This window comes from Drosophila ananassae, chromosome XR (genome assembly GCF_017639315.1).
Source record: "Drosophila ananassae strain 14024-0371.13 chromosome XR, ASM1763931v2, whole genome shotgun sequence".
Lineage (NCBI taxonomy): Eukaryota > Metazoa > Arthropoda > Insecta > Diptera > Drosophilidae > Drosophila > Drosophila ananassae.
Window position 1 is genome coordinate 9697515 of NC_057932.1, and position 21056 is coordinate 9718570.

Below are 21056 nucleotides of genomic sequence, written 5' to 3' on the forward strand. Positions count from 1 at the left end.
GCTGGAGCGTATGCACAGTGAACCACCTGGAGTCAAAGGAGACGCGACGCCCAAACCTCTGGCCTACCATAGATCCTAGGTGTTTGGAGGCGAGTGGCGAACGCGACCGGGGGCGTGTCCTGTAGGGTAGGAAGGCCCTTCGTGCCCTGATCCGGCCGCTAAGCAGCGAGGAGCATATCCTGCCCGGCGTATGCCTGGGAGGTGAGCCACTCGGTCTGTTAACACGGATTGGGTGCCGGCCACGGCGAAAGGGCAAGTCCAGGCAAGCCAAAGGTTCCGAGGTCCACGGCGTTCCCAAACGGAGGAGCAGCAGCAGGAGAGCAGCGACGACGAGGGAACAGCGACAACCGTAGAGCAGCGACGACGAGGGAGCAGCGGCAACCGTAGAGTAGCGACGACGAGGGAGCAGCGGCAACGGTAGAGCAGCGACGACGAGGGAGCAGCAGCGACGGACAGGCAGCGGCAGCAGAAGACATCAACAACACAGGCCCCGCAACCAGAGTCCGTGAGTCCGAACGAAGGGAACCGAGAGCCGTTTCGGCGCCAGGCAGCAGGACCGCACGACCTGCCGGGCGCAAGCTTTGGGAGGGCGTGCGTATTGGCACCAACCCGGAGCGGGGATCGGGGGTCGACGGGAGGACGAGCGGTCGGTCGGCTGAGCCAGACAGCCGGTGAGATTCCTTTTATTGCTTTGTAAACTATTTACAATAAAGGGGATTTATTTGAAAAGAAGCAATAACGTGTTATTTCTGGGCTCGGGCAATCACGTCGAACTATAAATTCGGTGGAACGTACCCTCAACCTCTGTGAGCTAGCCGCGGCGTTTGTTGCGAGCAAAACATAGCTAAAACAGTTCGTTACACCTGGCGCCCAAACTACGTGATTGCTTTAGAGTCTAGGAGTAACACTGCTTCAAGATGGGGAGGAAAAACTAGATCTACGCGCTTCGCAAAGAAGAGTTGTGCGAAGTGTGCAGAGAGCTCGGTCTCGCCGAGATACGACGGGCCATTTACAGTAACAAATTTCATTTCGCCGGTGATCGCCGTGCTACGTCACGGGATCACAAAGAAAGAGAGGAGAGCCCACATAAGCGAGCTAAAAGCCCAGGCAGAGGAATCGGCACCGAAGGCATAGGATAAAAGTAAAAGGAGGCACAATGGAAACAAAAAAAAAAAAATAACGCAGAACACACATACAACCACGTATCATTGGCGGTCCATAAATGCACATGTAATGCAGAATTGATAAGTGTCACCGACCTAGTTAACTACGGGATTATTGATAACTGTCAGACGAATGCGGCCCGAAAGAGCAGTCCATAAATGATGCACCGAAAGAACCGCAAGAACGGGTCTGTGCCAGGCGGCGGGCCTATAAAAGGCAGCAGGGGACACCGGCCGGCCTTTTTCGACAAGTCTAACATAGAAGCTACACTGTCATCCCAGCCGTCATCCCACGCCTCGCCAGTCGTCTCGTCAGATGAGAGCGACCTGGAGATCCTGGACTTGCCAGGTTGGGACGTCCGGCGGCTCCAATCAACGAGGAGGGTCCTCCGGGTGATGGCCCGGGGGGCCAATGGAGTCACGGCGATCCCGGTGGGCAAGGCGAGGACAGAGGAGGAGGACCACCGGCCGAGCCAGAACCTTCGGGCAATGAGAAGGAGACGGAGGAGGAGCCAGGACCGGCGGAAGGCAGGCGAGACCCTTGCGCTGGCAAGGGCCAGGACTAGGCTGGCGGAGGAGATGGCCCGGGCGGCGACCCACCGGTGGAGAATGGAAGCAGCGGCAGGGCGTGCCGCAATGCTCCAAGGAGCGGCGCGCCAGAGGTGCCGGCAGAACAGGGTCACCCGGCGGGGCCGTTGGGCCCGGAAGGAGGCGCAGGACGCGAGAATAAGAAGGATGACGGGACCACGGGAGTGGCCAAGCCGGAAGTGGCAGCCGGCGAGGCCACCCACCCCGCACCCGCAGGAGGCAAAGGAGGAGCCGTGGACGCGAGGTCCCTGGGTGTGGCCAGCCCCGAAGGTGAGGCCGGGGCTGGAGATGCAAACTTCCTGCCCGGAGAAGAGGCTTCCGAGGCCGGTGCTCGAAAGAGCAAATTCCCAAGGAGACGGAGGAGCAGTGCCCGAGCAGAGCTGGCCGCCGGAGCTACACAGGAAGGTGGAGGAAGAGGCCCGGAGGAGGAAGGGAAATACGGGCAGGTGGAGCATAATCTGGCAGATCGGGCCAGAAAGTTTCCGGGTACGCGGCGGCCAGAACGGGATACGCGTCACCCGGAAGCTATAGAGGAAAAAAAAAAAGGAAAAGAAAAAAATAATAAGGAATAATAAATATAAATCACAAACGAAACACTTACAAGGAAAAAAGGGGGAAGGGGAAGTCTAAAAGACACAAAAAAAAAAAATACATACAAAAAAAAAGATAAGGAAAAAATACATACAAAAAAAAAAAAGATAAGAAAAAAATACATATTACCAAAAATATAGAATGAGAAAAATATTTGGAAAAAAAAGTTAAAGAAATAAAAAAAATATATACAAAAAAAAAGGGAAACCAAAAAAAATATATACAAAAAAAGGGAAACCAAAAAATATATACATAGTAAAACAAGAGAGAATATGAAAAAAAAAACCACAAAAAAAAAAAAAATATATATATATATATATATATTAAAGATATAGAAAAGATGGAAAAATATAAAAAAAAATCTACTCACAACAAAATAGGGAAATGGAAGGGGAACGACCCTAGAGACACCCGAAGAAGGGGGGAAGTGGATAAGGGTATCCACACACAAAAATATCCACACGCAACAACAAAAAAAAAAAAAATCAAAAGCAAAAAAAAATTATGTTGCAAAAACAAACATGAAGCTGGAACCACAAAGCTTCTGTCGTTCCCGAAGAAGGGGAGATTAGATCTCCCACACACCAAGACAGGTGGCAAGAGGGGCAACAGCGGGGGGGGGGGGGGGGGGGGGGGAACATGCAAGTCAGCACTGCAGCGTCGGATGGGCCAGCGCTGCTGTGTTTAGAAAAACGGAAAGGGAGAAATGCGTCGAGCACAGACGGCATGCGGGGGCAGCAGCGGGGGCAAGAGGAATTCGCACGGCGTCGCGCACGAAAGTAGGAGGAGGAGGAATCACCGTGGAACGTAACGGTCCCGGCCGGGCCTCCGCGGCCGCGCTCGAAGGTCATGGGAAACAGCGGGGACGGCGGGGAACGAAGCGGCCGGCGGCCGCGCAGCTGTGTTTACAAGATGCACAAAAACACAGAAATGCATTTGAATGTCCAGGGGGGGATCGCGGGGTATCGGGACGAAGTCCGATGACCGGCACAAAATAAGGCGGATCGGAGGCCCGAACGGGGCAATCGGGGGGGGAACAATAAAGAAAGCCCGCCGATAGAAAGACGGCGGGCTTGGAGAAAGCTAACGGAGAAAGTGAAGGAGCGGAGGATTAACGGCAGGAAGTGGATTCGCAAGGATTAACGGGCGCCTCTGGCACTATATAAGGAGGGCCCCTGGAGCGAATCGAGGCCGAGTCTTCTAGGGAAGCTGGGAGAGTGAGTGAAAGACCCCCCGTGGGTAAGTCTGCCATTCAAGTTGGAAAGCTTCCTTGAAGAGTTAGGAGTACAGGCTGAAGGACCCCCCGTGGGTAAGTCCGACAGTCTTCAGTGCGGGCTATTAAAGCGAGTGAGCAAGGATATTCGAAAATAGCTTAAGGACCCCCTGTGGGTAAGTCCGGCGGCGGTACGCGCATCAAATCGAGCAAGGAGTCAGGGGAAAAGGATCAAGGATCCGCGGCAAAGCTGAGGCCCAAGGGTAAAAGAGTCGGGTGGAGTTATTCCCGGACACGACAGGTATCCTGGTGTAGTGGCGGCAGCAACGGATCAGCCTGGCGTACGCCTTGTCTGCTCCTGACCGTTCGATCCAGGTGTGATCCTGTAACGCGAGGGTTAATCAACCCGGGAACTCAAGCCCATTTGTGAAACCAGGCAGGGACACCCCGGGAAGTCAAGAGAATCCTGATCCAGGCGCTGGAGCGTATGCACAGTGAACCACCTGGAGTCAAAGGAGACGCGACGCCCAAACCTCTGGCCTACCATAGATCCTGCGGGGCGTAGGCACGCAGGTGTTTGGAGGCGAGTGGCGAACGCGACCGGGGGCGTGTCCTGTAGGGTAGGAAGGCCCTTCGTGTCCTGATCCGGCCGCTAAGCAGCGAGGAGCATATCCTGCCCGGCGTATGCCTGGGAGGTGAGCCACTCGGTCTGTTAACACGGATTGGGTGCCGGCCACGGCGAAAGGGCAAGTCCAGGCAAGCCAAAGGTTCCGAGGTCCACGGCGTTCCCAAACGGAGGAGCAGCAGCAGGAGAGCAGCGACGACGAGGGAACAGCGACAACCGTAGAGCAGCGACGACGAGGGAGCAGCGGCAACCGTAGAGTAGCGACGACGAGGGAGCAGCGGCAACGGTAGAGCAGCGACGACGAGGGAGCAGCAGCGACGGACAGGCAGCGGCAGCAGAAGACATCAACAACACAGGCCCCGCAACCAGAGTCCGTGAGTCCGAACGAAGGGAACCGAGAGCCGTTTCGGCGCCAGGCACCAGGACCGCACGACCTGCCGGGCGCAAGCTTTGGGAGGGCGTGCGTACTGGCACCAACCCGGAGCGGGGATCGGGGGTCGACGGGAGGACGAGCGGTCGGTCGGCTGAGCCAGACAGCCGGTGAGATTCCTTTTATTGCTTTGTAAACTATTTACAATAAAGGGGATTTATTTGAAAAGAAGCAATAACGTGTTATTTCTGGGCTCGGGCAATCACGTCGAACTATAAATTCGGTGGAACGTACCCTCAACCTCTGTGAGCTAGCCGCGGCGTTTGTTGCGAGCAAAACATAGCTAAAACAGTTCGTTACACTAGTTACTGACCCGAAACCCAATGAGAGAACCTTTAGAGCCATAACTTTACGCGGAAGCATACCCATCACCCATCATAAGAGGGCCTAATTATTTAAAAGAGCTGAACTAACCGTGAAATTTTTTCCTGTTACCAACACTCAAGACCATCGACGCAATATTGGGCAACGATACTCTACGCGAATTAAACTCAGTCTTAGATACAGCACGAGGGATAATAATAGTAAAAAAGACAATTATAGTCAAAATAATAGGAGAAAAGTATGATTCAGTAAACGTTATTACACCTCGGACAAATCATTTGGCAGAATCACAGAAGATAGAATTCAAAAAACTTTTAAGCAATTACCCGGAAATTTTTTCAAAACAAAATGAAAAACTGACATATGAAACCAAGGCAAAAGGAGAAATAAGAACAACCAATGAAAACCCAATTTGGTCAAATTTCTACCAATACCCAATGTCCTTAATGGATGAAATTGACAAAAATATGAAAGAACTTCTAGAGGTCGGTATTATTCGACCTTCGCGTTCCCCATACAACTCACCAGTTAGATTGTCCCTAAGAAAATAGACGCCTCTAAAAAAAGGAAATTTAGAATGGTCATCGACTATCGAAGACTTAAAAAAGTAACAATAGCAGATAAATACCCTATTCCCGAGATAAATGAAATTCTGGCACAATTAGGAAATAACAAAATCTTCTCTGTCCTCGACCTTAAAAGTGGATTCCACCAAAACCCTCTAAAACCATCCGATATACCAATGACTGCCTTCTCCGTTCACAACAGAAAATATGAGTTTATACGACTTCCCCTCGGTCTCAAAAACGGGCATGGAATTTTTCAACGGGCACTTGATGATATATTAAGGGAAAATATCGGTAAGATATGTTTCACCTACATAGACGACATAATAATTTTCAGCAAAGATTTTAAATCTCACACTTAAAATCTAGAAACCATATTTAAAACTTTGCAAGAAGCCAACATAAAATGTACATTAGACAAATGCGAGTTTTAAATAAACCAAGTTGAATGTGTTATATTTTAAGAAGGTATCGAAACTAACCCGAATAAGGTCATGCCAATTATCCCCAACCAAAAACGATAAAAGATCTACGGGCGTTTCTTGGACTAGCCGGATATTACCGAAGGTTTATAGGAGATTTTGCTAAGATCGCTAAGCCCCTTAGCTCTCTTTTAAGAGGGGAAGACGGACGTGTGTCCAAAAAAGGGTCCAGGAAAAAACTTATTGACATGAACACATATGCCATAGAATCCTTAACCAAAATTAAAACCGCTCTTTTATCAAACGAAGTTATCAAGCAATATCTTGATTTCAAAAAGGAATTTCATTTAACCACAAATGCTTCTAATTATGCCATAGGTGCGGTATTGTCACAAGGAGAGAGAACCATTTCATTAATTCAGGACCTTGTCGAGAGCCAAAGAGAACTATGCCACCAAGAAGGTGAGAAGGAGATTCTTGCCATCATCTGGGCTTTAAAATCATTCAGAAACTACTTGTATGGAAAATCAAAGATAAATTTATTTACAGACCATCAACCTCTGACTTACTCCCTGAGTAGTTGGAATGGAAATCCTAGAGTAAAAAGGTGAAAAGCATATCTCGAAGAAAACGACTATGAATTATTGTATAAAACAGGGAAAACGAATGTAGTAGCAGATGCGTTATCGAAAAGTGGACCGATTAATTCAGTAACGCCAACACAACATAGCGCAAAAGCGCTCAGGTGATCACCTCATCCTTAGGGTAGAAACCCCCATTAATGCATTTAAAAATCAGCTTCTTATAAACAATAGCCAATTAAGCGACTACGAGTTTAGCATTCCATTTCCAACCTTTCATAGGCACATAATAGATCGATCAAATTATACCGAACAGGAAATTAAGCAATTCTAAAAAAATATTTGAACCCAAAAAATATGGGAATAATCCAAAGACTATACTCACAACATTTCAGATATATTAAAATAAGATTTACAAACTTACAGACAATGGACCTAACAACAGAAATTCACCAAGATGAGGAAATTCTTAAAATTCATAATAGAGCTCATAGAGGAGTGGAGGATAACAAAGTACAGCTAGCAGATACATTTTATTTCCCAGGAATGAGAAAAAAAACAAGCAAGGAAAGCTAACTTCGGGCGGAGCCGAAGTTGATATACCCTTGCAGTTGAGTCACAGTCCGCTAGGTGGCGCCACGCATCTTATATTATTAGATATATAGCAGATCGCATATAGTCGGCCGATCCTTATGAAATTAGGCATATAGAATTATATTGCCCAAAGAGGAATCCATTGAAACTCCATGCTTCTAACTTGAAAAACAACCAAGTTATGGCATTTCCGATCTATCAGTTATATGGTAGCTATAGGATATAGACGGCCGGTCCTTATGAAATTTGCCATATCGGATAAATATGCCCATATTAGAATACATAGAAAGTCCCATTCTTCTAACTTGAAAAACAACGAAGTTATGGCATTTCCGATCAATCAGTTATATGGCAGCTATAGGATATAGTCGACCGATCCCGAGACTTCCGACTTATATACTGCCTGCAAAGGAAAGAAGGGTGTGTGCAAAGTTTCAACTCGATAGCTCTAAAACTGAGAGACTAGTTTGGGTAGAAACAGACAGACAGACAGACGGACAGGCGGATAGACGGACAGACGGACATGCTTATATCGACTCAGGAGGTGATCCTGATCAAGAATATATATACTTTATAGGGTCGGAGATGTCTCCTTCACTGCGTTGCACACTTTTGACCAAAATTATAATACCCTCTGCAAGGGTATAAAAATAGCAAAAAATCACTAATCTCATTAAGCAGTGTAGAGTATATTTACAGCAAATAAGTATATTTACCTATCCCACAGTATTCAGGTTAACAGAAAAGAAGTTAGTCTTAACCGCAATAAATAAATTTTCAAAACTAGCACAGACCAAAATCATTGAATCAAAAGCAATTCAAGATATAAAAAACCATTACACGATATCTTATTTTATTGAACAGTTCCAAAATGCATTGTATTCGATAATGAAAAATCATTTAATTCAGAGACTATAACATTCATGCTCCGTGACCAATTAAATATAGAAATTTACAAAACACCACCTTACAGAAGTTCCGCAGACGGACAAATAGAAAGATTTCATTCGACACTCTGTTAAGTCGAATAACAGAATATAGGACATCGTTTAGTACAATTGTGTATCGATCTGTCTTTAGCTTGACTACTCCTTTCTCCTACGCCTGCAGAAATCCGTCTCCAGCTAATCCAATCGTCTCGGTATGCTTCTCCAGGGTTGTAAACAAGTCTTCATTAGAGCGCATGTGGCTTATAGCTCCGCATGTGCGTGGCTTATAGCTCCGCCTCTCTCCCTCTTCTTTGATCTTGATTCGCAGAACCTCAAATTCCGGCAGTGTGTCGCGCGTCTCGATGGCGACTACAAAATTGTCGTACTCTTTGGGAAGGCTCAATAGAAGAATTATTGCTTGCTGCTCCTCACTTATGTATGTCAATTCCCACCGACGAGAGCTGATCTAAAATTTAGGTAATCAATTCTTTTATTGCACACATTTATTCATCCACAGATAAGCGTTGGCGCATCGGAACTAATTGCTACTTGTCATTGAAATGAGTCGCGAGCGGCCGTATTTTGTATAAAGGATCGTGGTCGGCATAATCCTTAGAAGGCAACTTACTCTTGTCATTAAAAAGCAAATTTCCTCATATTTTTTCAAAGCGATTTCTTGACATTGCGTTTTGTATTGTTCCAAATGCGTACTCCACCCAGTGAACGAACATTTGGGTAGCGAAAAACTGACATCAAAATAAAATATTTATTGGCATTTTATTTTGATGTCCGTTTTTCGTAGAAAGAATTGTAGAATTTCTAAATTTATTGTGGAAAACGAAGTATTGACATCCTTTTGGGCAGCATAAAAATTTGTTTGCTAAGTGATATGTTCAATAATAGTATCATAAAAAACAAGAAAGGAAAGCTAACTTCGGGCGGAGCCGAAGTTGATATACCCTTGCAGTTGTGCCATTTTCGATCGTTCAGTTATATGGCAGCTATAGGATATAGTCGACCGATCCCGGCCGTTCCGACTTATTTACTACCTGAAAGGAAAAGAAGGATGTGTGCAAAGTTTCAACTCGATAGCTTTAAAACTGAGAGACTAGTTTGCGTAGAAACCGACAGACAGACGGACATGCTTATTTCGAATCAGGAGGTAATCCTAATCAAGAATTTATATACTTTATAGGGTCAGACTGTCTCCTTCATCGCGTTGCACATTTATGACCAAAATTATAATACCCTCTACAAGGGTATAAAAATTGAAAACACTTGAATGGCGTATCCAGATTTTGAAGTTCTCCGAGGTCAGGCTCATTAAAGGATATTGCAGATTTATCCATGACTAGGTTCGTTTGGTACCACAACATCTTTTTGAAAAGCGGTGCTTGTGGATCCATAGTCCAAACAGATCCACATTCAGCTATTGTGCTTTCTTTAACATGAGCAGTATTATGATATTGCCGGTGGAATAAAAAATTGTACCGTGTTGTTGATAGTCTCAAGGACGCAAAATACGAAACTAAAAATAAGGTTTCGTTACCTTTACTATTTATAATATTTTAAAAAAATATTTACATTTTGCACTTTTTACAAAATAATTACCTCGTTCGAGTTGCACAAATCGTCTGCTTCAAATAAATACAGCAGCTTGCGCAAGCTCTAGTATGTATTCCAAAGGCAACCAACTTAATTTTTGGACTTTCCCGAATTAGAAACAACGCAAAACCGAGTCAAAAGGAATGAAAAGAATAAAATAACGATGTTTTTAACATTACCCGTCTTGAGGCGGTCTTGGGCACTAGATGGTTAATAGTAGACAAAAAAAAAAACAATAAAAATAATTTTTTTTTTTTAAATTATTTTTTATAGTTGTTTAGTTATAGTTTTATAGAGATGGCCCTTGAGATGACCCAACTTTTGATATATCGCTTATATCTGGCAAAATTCGTTAACTCAAGATATAAATTTTGTAAACCGAAGCTATAGCTTTTTGTATTGAAATTCTTAATCCAGCTGCAAATAGCCTCATTTCAATTTTTGTAAAAACATAAACATTTAATTATTCCAATTCGCCATAAAACAGCCTCATTTCAGATTCCCAATTTCTAAGAGTCACTTCAGATTGAAAACCAAAACAATATTTCGGTAAACAGAATCCCGACTCAAATCTTTCTCACACCTTTTAAGTGAAATAAAAGTAAACAGCTCAAACCATTCTTAAATGGGCACCCACTTACCAGGAAATTTCACATTTTCTTGGCACCTCGATTAATGAATTTCCAAAGCCTTCTACGTCAACTGACACCTCAAGCAGAGGTGGAGAACTATCGATGGCGCTATCGACACTATCGATGGTTGGCCGCTATCGAGCCGCAATCGATAGTGTCAGACACGTTCGATAGTGACCCAACCACTATCGATGGTGCCTTCGATAGCTTGCGTCTCACATCGCTAAAATAATTTCAATATTCGCTTGTGTAAAAATTGAAAAATTTGGTGTAAAATTGACGGCAATTAAAAAAGAACTATTAAATATGGATCGCTTCTTAAAAAAAGGTATGCTTAAAGTATTCTACATAAGTATTTTGATGGCGAATTTAAGGTATACGTCGGAGGTCCGCAAAGCCTATTGCGCCAAGTCCATAAAAGCAAGACTGCGATTGCACCAGCACAGACTCTGAAAAGGATTTTGTTCCCAATAAGCAGGGTAACTCAAAAAGAAGTAAGATTTCACATGTTTGGAAATATTTCAAAAATTCCGACGACCAAAAACTTGCCAAATGCCTTGAAAAAAAATATGTTAATGTCAGACGATAGTATCGGTGACTATCGATGGCACTATCGACACTATCGAGGGTTTAAGAAAAACAATCGCCGGCTATCGATGGCGCCGACTATCGATAGTTCTCCACCTTTAACCTCAAGTAATAGGTTCCGACTCCCTTCAGAAAACAAAGCCTCTCAGAGAGAAAAACTTTTTTCGAGCTTTGATCTGCAAAAAGCTTCAGCAAGGGTAGCTATAAAAAGGACTTAGAGCCCCAAAGATAAGTTAGTTCTGAAATTCTAAAATTCAAAGCAGTTTTAAAGAATCCCACTATATCAAAAACGGGAAAAAAAAATATATATATTTGTTCAAACTATTTTGACGAAGATATTTAATTGGCGCAGCCGGTAGGATGTTTAAAAGTGACCAGTGATCAATCGAGATCATAGAACATCGTTGAAGTATTTTATGCTAATTCAACTGCAGCTATAATACTAACCGCGTGTGTTAATCGATATTCACATCCGCAAAAGAACTTACTTGTTAGTTTCAATTTGTAGCCCACTTTTCGCAGAGTGATTGCTACTGAAAATATACAAAACAAAAAAACTTAAAATAAATTGGTGTTTTTGACCTTGTAGCCCGCTTTCATAGTGTGACCGCTACCGAAATAAATAAGAAATACAAACACTTAAATGGCTGAACCAGTGGCACAAATCCAGTTACTCTCCGAGCTACACCTTAATCAGGCTTTAAGCCAGATTAGGCAAGTTCCCAATTTTAATGGAAGCACCAGGGAATTAAGTGCATTCATCAGACAGATCGAATACATTTTAAATTTGTATCCATCAACTGATCCGCGTCAAACAGCTGTATTCTTCAGTGCAATTGAGCTGCAATTATCAGGAGACGCCCAGGGAGTGTCCCAGCTATCAGCAGCAACCAATTAGCCCGATCTAAGGATTGCTCTCATCGACGAGTACAAAACCCAAACCCCATGCGAGGAATTTCTAAGACAACTCTATAACACCCCTTTCAATGGAAGTATTCGTAAGTTCGTCGAGGAATTAGAGTATAAAATATTTGCCATAACAAACAAATTGTCGTTAGAAAACAATAATTTAAATACAACGATTTATAATAATGCTATCAATAATACTGTAAAAGATGTAATAATTAGAAAACTTCCTGACACGTTATTCATGACATTAGCAAGGCACGATATAACTACAGTCAGTAAACTTAAACAAGCAGCACAACAAGAAGGTTGCTACGAATCTGGTTCTGATAAAGTTTATTCACAACATAATTCAAATCAAAATGGACAAGATAGGAGAAATTATCAAAAAACAAGAAAGGAAAGCTAACTTCGGGCGGAGCCGAAGTTGATATACCCTTGCAGTTGAGTCGCAGTCCGCTAGGTGGCGCCACGCATCTTATATTATTAGATATATAGCGGATCGTATATAGTCGGCCGATCCTTATGAAATTTGGCATATTGAATTATTTTGCCCAAAGAGTAATCTGTACCAAGTCCCATCTAGTCCCATTCTAACTTAAAAAACACCAAAGTTATGCCAATTTCGATCGTTCTATGACAGCTATAGGATATAGTCGGCCGATCCTTATGAAATTTTGTACACAAGATATTTTGGTCAAATATAACATGTGTGGAAAGTCTCAACTTAAAAAACACCAAAGTTATAGCATTTCCGATCAATCAGTTATATGACAGCTATAGGATATAGTCGGCCGATCCCGGCGGTTTCGACTTATATACTACCTGCAAGGAAAAAAAAATTTGTGCAAAGTTTCAACTCGATAGCTCCAAAACTGAGAGACTAGTTTGCGTAGAAACCGACAGACAGACAGACAGACAGACAGACAGACGGACATGCTCATATCGACTCAGGAGGTGATCCTGATCAAGAATATATATAATTTATAGGGTCGGAGATGTCTCCTTCACTGCGTTGCACACTTTTGACCAAAATTATATTACCCTCTGCAAGGGTATAATATTAATTTCCAAAGAAATAATTATTTTTAAAATAATAATCATCAACAAAGTTATAAGCAGCAAAGTAACTACAGATAACCAAATAATTTCAATCAACAACAATTTCGACAGGAATTGCTGCAAAACTTAAATCAAGCTCAGAATCCTATGAATTATCAACAGCCACAATCTTCTTTACAAGCTACTAATTCTAACAAACCAGTAACAAGATAGCGTGAATATTCAAGCGATCAATCTAAAATGGAAATTGAAAATTTTCATCAAATAGCCTCGGATCCAATAGAAGAAATAGAAATCCTTACATCAGAATAACTATTAACAATCGGCCATTTAAATATGTAATAGATACAGGAAGTTCAATCAACCTAATAAAAGAAAATTATTTTAATTTCCCACAAACATTAAAGGATTTCGAGAATTCCGAAATGGAAACATTGGAAGATTATCTCAGTCCACCTTCATCTGAGGATATATCTTTTAATTTTTAAAATAATAAATTTTGAATAAATTATCTATAAAGAAGAAAAAACTAAATTAAATAACATTTTATTTGAATTTAGTGATATCCAATACAGGGAAGGTGAAAATTTGACCTTTACCTGTGCTATAAAACATTCAATTAAAACCAAACATGAAGATCCTATTTACAAAAAACCTTATAAGTCCAGATAAAAGAAATGATAAATCAGCTCATAATACGTAAATCGAAATATCCTTATTGTTCTCCAATATGGATAGTCCCAAAGAAAGAGGACGCATCAGGGAAAAACAAATTTCGAATAGTAATAGACTATCGAAGTCTAAATGGAATAACTATTGATGATAAGTATCCGATACCAGTTATGAATGAAATACTTGACAAACTTGGAAAGTGTCAATATTTTACAACAATTGACCTTGCCAAGGGTTTCCATCAAATTCAAATGGATAAAAATTCTATTCTAAAACAGTTTTTTCAACCAAAAGTGGACATTACGAATACACACGAATGCCATTTGATCTGAAAAATGCTCCTGCAACTTTCCAACGTTGCTTGAACAATTTATTAGAAGATTTAATATACCAGCATTGCCTTGTTTATATGGATTATGTACAATTATGTCGTATTTTCTACTTCATTAGAGGAGCACATATTGTCAATAAAAAAGGTGTGTTTTTAAAACTTCGAGAAGCTAATCTTAAACTTCAACTTGACAAATGTGAGATTATGAAAAAGGAAACCGAATTCCTTGGACATATAATAACAACAGAAGAAATTAAGGCAAACCCCCAAAAAATTGAGGCAATGCAAAAATTTCCAGTACCAAAAACCCAAAAAGAGATGAAATCATTTTTAGGTTTCTGTGGATTTTATAGAAAATTCATACCTGATTTTGCCAAAATTGCAGAACCCATGACTTTAAATTTAAAGAAGGGTTCCATTATAAATTCAACAGATAAAGAATATTTAGAAGCATTTGAGAAATTAAAACTTCTCATTACATCAGAACCAATTTTAATTTACCCGAACTTTGAAAAATTATTTTCTTTAACAACAGATGCTAGCAATGTCGCCATAGGCGAAGAACTATCGAATAAACCTATTTGTTATGCTATTAGAACTCTTAGCCATAACATGAAATTAATTATGGCTAAAGTCTGGGCCACTAAATATTTTATGTTTTATCTCTTTGCACATTGGCCCAGAAATCAAAAAACCTAGCCATAAGTCGAAAAAAATTTTGTTTACAACCTTGTTTTCTGCACCTTGAATGGTAGTAGTGATACCCGTAGCATTGTTAAATAATGTTCAAACGTGTCAAAGGATTTTATATTTCAAGTTATGCCTCTCCGACATAGTCTAACGAAAGACTCCGTTTGGGCCTCTCTTTGCAGTGAAAAAAATGGTTTACTTTGAAAGTGCCGTTTGTTTCGAAGAATGTAAGTTTTTTAATTCTACAAATTGGGTTTGTCGTCTCTCGTGTGGGAGATGCCTTAAACAAAGGTACGGCGGCGATGGGGCAACCCGCTTCCAAAACACAAGCCAATGTGTATGCGTACAACTTATGTTTTATTCTATGGGGATACATATTAGGGTAAGAAAGAATAATAAATAACAAAGCTTACCGCAGTTTAACCTCCCACACTCTATCACAACAACGACAAATTCACCACACGCGCCATTATTTTCTATCCTAGTGTGCCCAACCTCTTCACGAGTGCACAATAACAAAATTCTACTTAAATACTAACTATCGATAATCGATCCGCGACATCCCCACCTCCGTGAAGAACTTCTTCACTCAAATCCAAAGCCGCCAACTTTGAAGCGGGGCGCATTATCCAGCGGGTCCGATCTCCATCCATGATCCTAACGCGGGCTCGTCTGACCTCACCATCCGTTCCAGCAAAGGTCTCCTCCACGACGCCTTTCCGCCAGTCTCGACGCGGAATGGCTGGATCGCAAACGAAGACAATGTCTCCTCGTTGAATTGGCTTCTCTCTGCGGCACCACTTCTCTTTCCGTGTCAGCGTGGGTAGGTACTCCAAGACCCACCTCCTCCAGAATCGGTCTCTCAACATCCTTGCCACGCGCCACTGCTTCCGCGTAGCTCCTTCCTTGACGATGCCTCCATCCAGGCCGGGGGTATCCGGTGGGCAAGCTGCTCCCTTGAGGAGATCGTTGGGCGTGAGAGGGGATTCCTGGTCCGCACTCACTGGCAAATGGGTGAGTGGACGAGAGTTAACGACGTTCTCCGCCTCTATCAGGAAACTCTCCAGGACGTGCTCCTTCGGCGCCACTTCCTTCACTGTGTGGCGTAGCACCCTCTTCACGCACTGCACCATTCGCTCCCAGACTCCACCCTCTGATGGATTCGCTGGGCAGTTGAAGATCCATTCAATTCCCTTGCTTGACAGCTCCGATTGGATCCTCTCGGGTTCGAAGATCTCTGCAAATCTCTTGGCCTCTCTGTCTGCTCCAACGAAGTTCCTGCCATTGTCGCTGCGCAGTCTATGTACAGGCCCTCGACGGCAGATGAAATTCCTGATTGCAAGTATGCAGGAATCAGTCGACAGGTCATGTGCCAGTTCCAGATGAATCGCCCTGGTCGTCAGGCAGGTAAACAAGGCCACCCACCGTTTCTCCTGGTGCCGAGCAACGGTCACTAGCAGCGGCCCAAAGTAGTCGAGGCCTGTGCTCTTAAACGGCCAGCCATAGGCGTCCAAACGATCATCTGGCAGGGGTCCCATAATCGGCGGCATCGGCCGTGCTCTGTGCAGCTTACACTCGCTGCATCCCGAGATCACATTACGAAGCACTCTCCGCAGTCTCGTAATCCAGAACCTGGTCCGGATCTCCGCCATCGTAGCATCCACGTTTTGATGCTTCATCCTCACATGGGCGTCGCGCACAATCATCTCCGTGAGACCATGCCGGTGGGAGAGGATCACTGGCCTCCTGGCGCTGTACGGTATACATAGCGCCGCATCGATCCTGCCATACGCTCGCAGGATTCCATTGCCATCTAGGTATGGCGCCAGTCCACATATGTCGCTTCCTTTAGCGACGTCCAAGTCCTTCTCTGCGGCCTGCACCTCATCGGGGAACGCCTCACGTTGTGCTCTACGGAATAACAAGTCCTCAGCTGCTTCACACTCAGCTACATTGAGGCCGTAGTTCTCCAGCTCATCTCGTTGTCCACGGCATCGACGTATGAACCTTAGGACCCAAGCCGTAGTCATCAGCAATCGCCTGTAGCTTGAGAATCTCTCCAGCGATATGAACGGGTCACTCGCTCCAACAAGCACAAACTCACTCGGCATCTCCTCTTCGTCTTCTGCATCCGCTTCGTCGGTGGGTGCAGTTCCTGGCCAGCTGCTCGCTGGTCTCCTCAGGAATGCCGGTCCTCTTAACCAGCGTGACTCCTCGCTTAGGTCCACGCTGCGTTGCGCTCGAGTTGCATCATCTGCCACGTTGTCGGCGGATGGTAGCCATCTCCATTGGGCCACCTTCGTCGACTCCAGAATCTCGGCTACTCTGTTCCCTACGAACTGCTTGTAGCGCCGGTGTGTGCTGCCAATCCAACGCAGCACTGTCTTCGAATCCGTCCATAGCACAGTCTCTGCAATGGCCACATTATGGTCCTGTCTGACTGTGTCCATCAACCTCGTTCCTAGAACTGCTGCCTGCAGCTCCAACCGTGGAATCGTCATCGTTCGCATCGGTGCACACTTCGTCTTTGCGCACACGAACCTCACTTGCACGTCGCCGTCCTCGTACGTGATCCTCCAGTAGACCACTGATGCGAATGCCGACTGACTCGCATCCACAAATACGTGCATCTCGACAGTCTTCACCAGCCCGGATCCAAAGTAGTGACGTGGGCACCGAAAACGTTCCACTTTCTCCATCTCTTTACGCCAGTCCATAAAGGCGTTGTACATCTCAGCCGGTAGTGGTTCATCCCATGAGATCTTCCTCCTCCAGACCTCTCGCAGCAACAACTTCGCTGTTATCATTAGACAACACAGGAATCCCAAGGGGTCGAACGTTGACATGACCATACTCAAGAATTCCCTTTTTGTGGCAATTCTCTTTCCATCGGACACGACGGGGGCGACTTTGTGGTACTTCACTCGAAACCTGAAGTCGTCCGTGGCTGGCTGCCACCGCATTCCCAAAATCTTTTGCTCGGCCTCACCCCATCCAATACTCTGGGCGTGATCACTGGGTCCAAGCATCCTCTCCACTGTAGGCGAACTGGACGAGAACTTGCAAAGCTCAAAACCGCCTTCTGCATGTATCTTCTTCACTCTGCTAGATAATTCGATGGCTTCGCTCTCTGTGGCGAAGCTATCCACATAGTCATCCACGTAGTGGTAGTCCACGATGGCCTTGACTGCTCTGGGATCCGAATCCAGGAATCGCTTGGCATTCACTGTCTTCACGTGATGCGCCGCACTCGGTGAGCATGCTGCTCCAAAGGTCATCACGCACATCTCGTAGACGTCGGGGTCCCGTTGGTCATTCCCGTCTCTCCACAGAAAGCGTTGCGCACATCTATCCTCGGGTCGGATCAGCACCTGGTGAAACATTTCTTTAATGTCGCTGCAGACTCCGACGGCACCTTCCCTAAAATGGAACAGGATAGATGCCAAGGCCTTATAGTGTTGCGGCCCCTTGCTTAGCTCAGAATTCAGTGATACTCCTCCAACTCGTGCCGCTGCGTCGAATACTAATCGGATCTTCCCTGGCTTGTTGGGATTCTCCACTCCAAAATGCGGCAAGTACCATGTTCTATCGCTTTCCGAATCGATCTCCTGCCGTTCCAGACGCCGAGCGTATCCCTTGTCGACATAATCATTGACAATCCGTGAATACTCTTGAGCGAACTGCCCATCTCGCTTTATTTTTTTCTCGATGTTGACCAATCTATTGTACGCCATATCATAACTACGTGGCAGCACAACGTTATCCGTCTTCCACAATAATCCCGTCTGGTATCGGCGGCCAACTCGCACCGTAGTATCCTCCAAGATCTTCTGAGCCCTCACGTCGTCGCTGGCTGCGGCCGCTGGCGCCGCCTTCACACCGAAGTTCTCGATCTCGAAGTAGTCCTCGACGATCCGTTCCACGTTATCATCCAACGACGTGGCTAGCAGACAAGACCTCGGTGATGGCGTGTCTCGTCGTCCTTCTACAGGCCCAAAAACAACCCATCCTAATTCGGTTGCGGCCGCGTACGGTCCCTCGCTGGCAAACCGTCTCGTTTTCAACGGCAGTCCTAGATGCCCATGGTCCAAACCAATAAGCAGCTTCGGCACTGCATTTACGTAGGGCTTCATTGGTAATTGAGCGTCCTTGTTCACGCTCCTAACATCCCTTCTGTGCAGGCTCTGCATCGGCAGACTCAAGTTCGAAATGGCATAGACGTTCCTCAGCACATGTCGGGAGGACTTGCCTGCTCCACTGATCTCCAGACGTACCACGTTAGTAGGCTCTCTTGTGGCCCTGCCTCCGAACCACTGAACGTTCAGCTGACGACGTACTCCTTGTACGCCTAGCTCTGCAACCAGCTCGTTTTCGACCATCGTCACCGAAGAACCTTCATCCAGAAGAGCGTACGTGTCCACCTGCTTCCCACCTCCGTATAGCGTCACCGGCAATACACGGAACAGAAGTCGTTCTCGGTCCTCGTCGACACAGCTCAAATTTCTCTCCGGCGTCGCAGAGGCATCCACGGATGAGGTTGCTCCTTCATTCACTTGGACGCCTTCCCTCGGTCCGGCTGCCTGCCGGTTGTAGCCTCTCCAATTGCCGCCTCGCTGTGGCGGTCTCCTGAAGCCTTCGTTGTTTTCCTCATGAAGAAGACGGTGATGCTTCCTCCTGCATCCATTCACGGGGCACTCTTCTGACGCAGCGCAGGATCCAGTCATATGCCCGCTTTGCAAGCACATGAAGCATAGGCGATGTCTTCTTGCGAGTCTCCACCTCTCTGTAGGTGTGGCTCCAATAAATCGTTGGCAGTCCCGAACTGCATGTTGTCCGAGGCCTTCACAAATTGGACAATTCCTGCGGCAGCTCTCCGGTTGCTCGTCCTGCTCTCGGTCGACGCTGGCATGAAGCAATCGACGCCTTGGCTCCTTTCCATCGATGTCCGCCACCACGCAGACCACGTTGGCTAGTTCCATCAACCACGAACTGAAGTCCACAATCGTCGGATAGGGCTGAATAGTTGCAGCGTGCCTTGCCCAGTCCACTCGCTTGCTTATTGGGAGCTTGGCCACAAGCTCTTCCATCAGCATAGGGTTACCCAGGTGCTGCTCCGCCTTCGCTGACTGTAGGAAAGCCTTGAGGTTGCTGACATGGGTGGCGAATGCGACGAGCTTTCCCAGGTTGTGCTCCGTAATTGCAGGCACATCTCGAATGCTGTTGAGCTGGCTGCGTATAAGTTGCTCCGGTCGGCCGTATCTGAATCGCAGCTGCTCCACCGCTGCATTCGCATTGCTGGGGTGAATCAACAATGACTTCACCGTCTCACGCGCGTCGTCCTTTAGCGCCTTCAGTAGCCTTTGGTTGTTCTCCAAGTCCGTACAACCATACGCTTGCGTCGTCTCCGTAAACGCGCAGTAGAAAATGGGCCAATCCTCTGGCTTCCCCCCGAACGTAGGCAGTTCAGGAAGCTTTCGTGGCGCCCAGCGTGCAGTTCCTCCAATGCTCGTCGCCCAAGCACCGTCTCCAGGAGAAGGCGCACTTATCGATGTTCCGCCGGCCACTTCATTCTGCAGCCCGAAACCATGCGCTGGAACAGTAGTGCCGGTAGCGCAAAATGGCGATGCTTGATTAATCCTCGTGGTACAGTTCTGCGAACACGGTACCGTTTGAGATCCGCTCCAGGGTGGCGGTCTCTCTGACGCCGCATAATAAACACTTGTTGCGTTGGGTACGGTCAGGCCGGTTGAAAATGGCGGCTGACCTACCCCAACCTCACTCGAAATAACGGGGCCAGTGCGTTCCATATTAGCGCTGCGAGCGCGTTCCAACTCCTTCTCCAACTCGGCGATCCTATCCATGAGGTCGGCCACCTTCGGTTTCCTGGTGGCTCCAGATGCTGCTAGCTGCGCTGATGACGCCGGGGCTTCACTGCCTCGGCCGCCGGGTTGCGACGGTTGCGGGGCCAAAACGCTTCCATCTGCTTGCGGTGCGATATTCTGTCCCTCGTTCAGTCGGGGACTCCTTCTGGGCGAATGGTGCATCATGTCGTCCAGGCAATATCGATCCTCTCACCAGGGTGTTGTTCCAAAACAATGTCGCCAGTCGCCTGACTGCGAATAAAAGCTTCTGTCGTCTTTCGTGTGGGAGATGCCTTAAACAAAGGTACGGCGGCGATGGGGCAACCCGCTTCCAAAACACAAGCCAATGTGTATGCGTACAACTTATGTTTTATTCTATGGGGATACATATTAGGGTAAGAAAGAATAATAAATAACAAAGCTTACCGCAGTTTAACCTCCCACACTCTATCACAACAACGACAAATTCACCACACGCGCCATTATTTTCTATCCTAGTGTGCCCAACCTCTTCACGAGTGCACAATAACAAAATTCTACTTAAATACTAACTATCGATAACACTAGTTTACACCAAAAATGAACCTCCATAAAAAAGTGTTTTTTATGGTAATTTGGGGTCGGAGAACACGAAAATGACATCCGTTTATTTTTCTTAAGAACCGTTTTTGAGATATTTTTGA

At 45.5% G+C, this 21056-nt stretch overlaps 1 protein-coding gene across 1 annotated transcript; it reads right to left on the minus strand.

Annotated features, from left to right (window-relative positions):
* Positions 1-15326: 15326 nt before the first annotated feature.
* LOC123257668 lies at positions 15327-20373 on the minus strand. The gene is made up of 2 exons (XM_044717491.1): positions 15398-20373; positions 15327-15342 (listed from the first exon to the last, which is right to left on the minus strand). The coding sequence occupies exons 1-2, from the start codon at positions 20371-20373 to the stop codon at positions 15327-15329; spliced, it is 4992 nt and encodes a 1663-aa protein (XP_044573426.1).
* Positions 20374-21056: the final 683 nt, after the last annotated feature.

What these genes read in the sequence shown, in the direction of transcription:
- LOC123257668 (XM_044717491.1), bottom strand. Translation starts at nt 20,373, where the DNA reads ATGGATAGGATCGCCGAGTTGGAGAAGGAGTTGGAACGCGCTCGCAGC.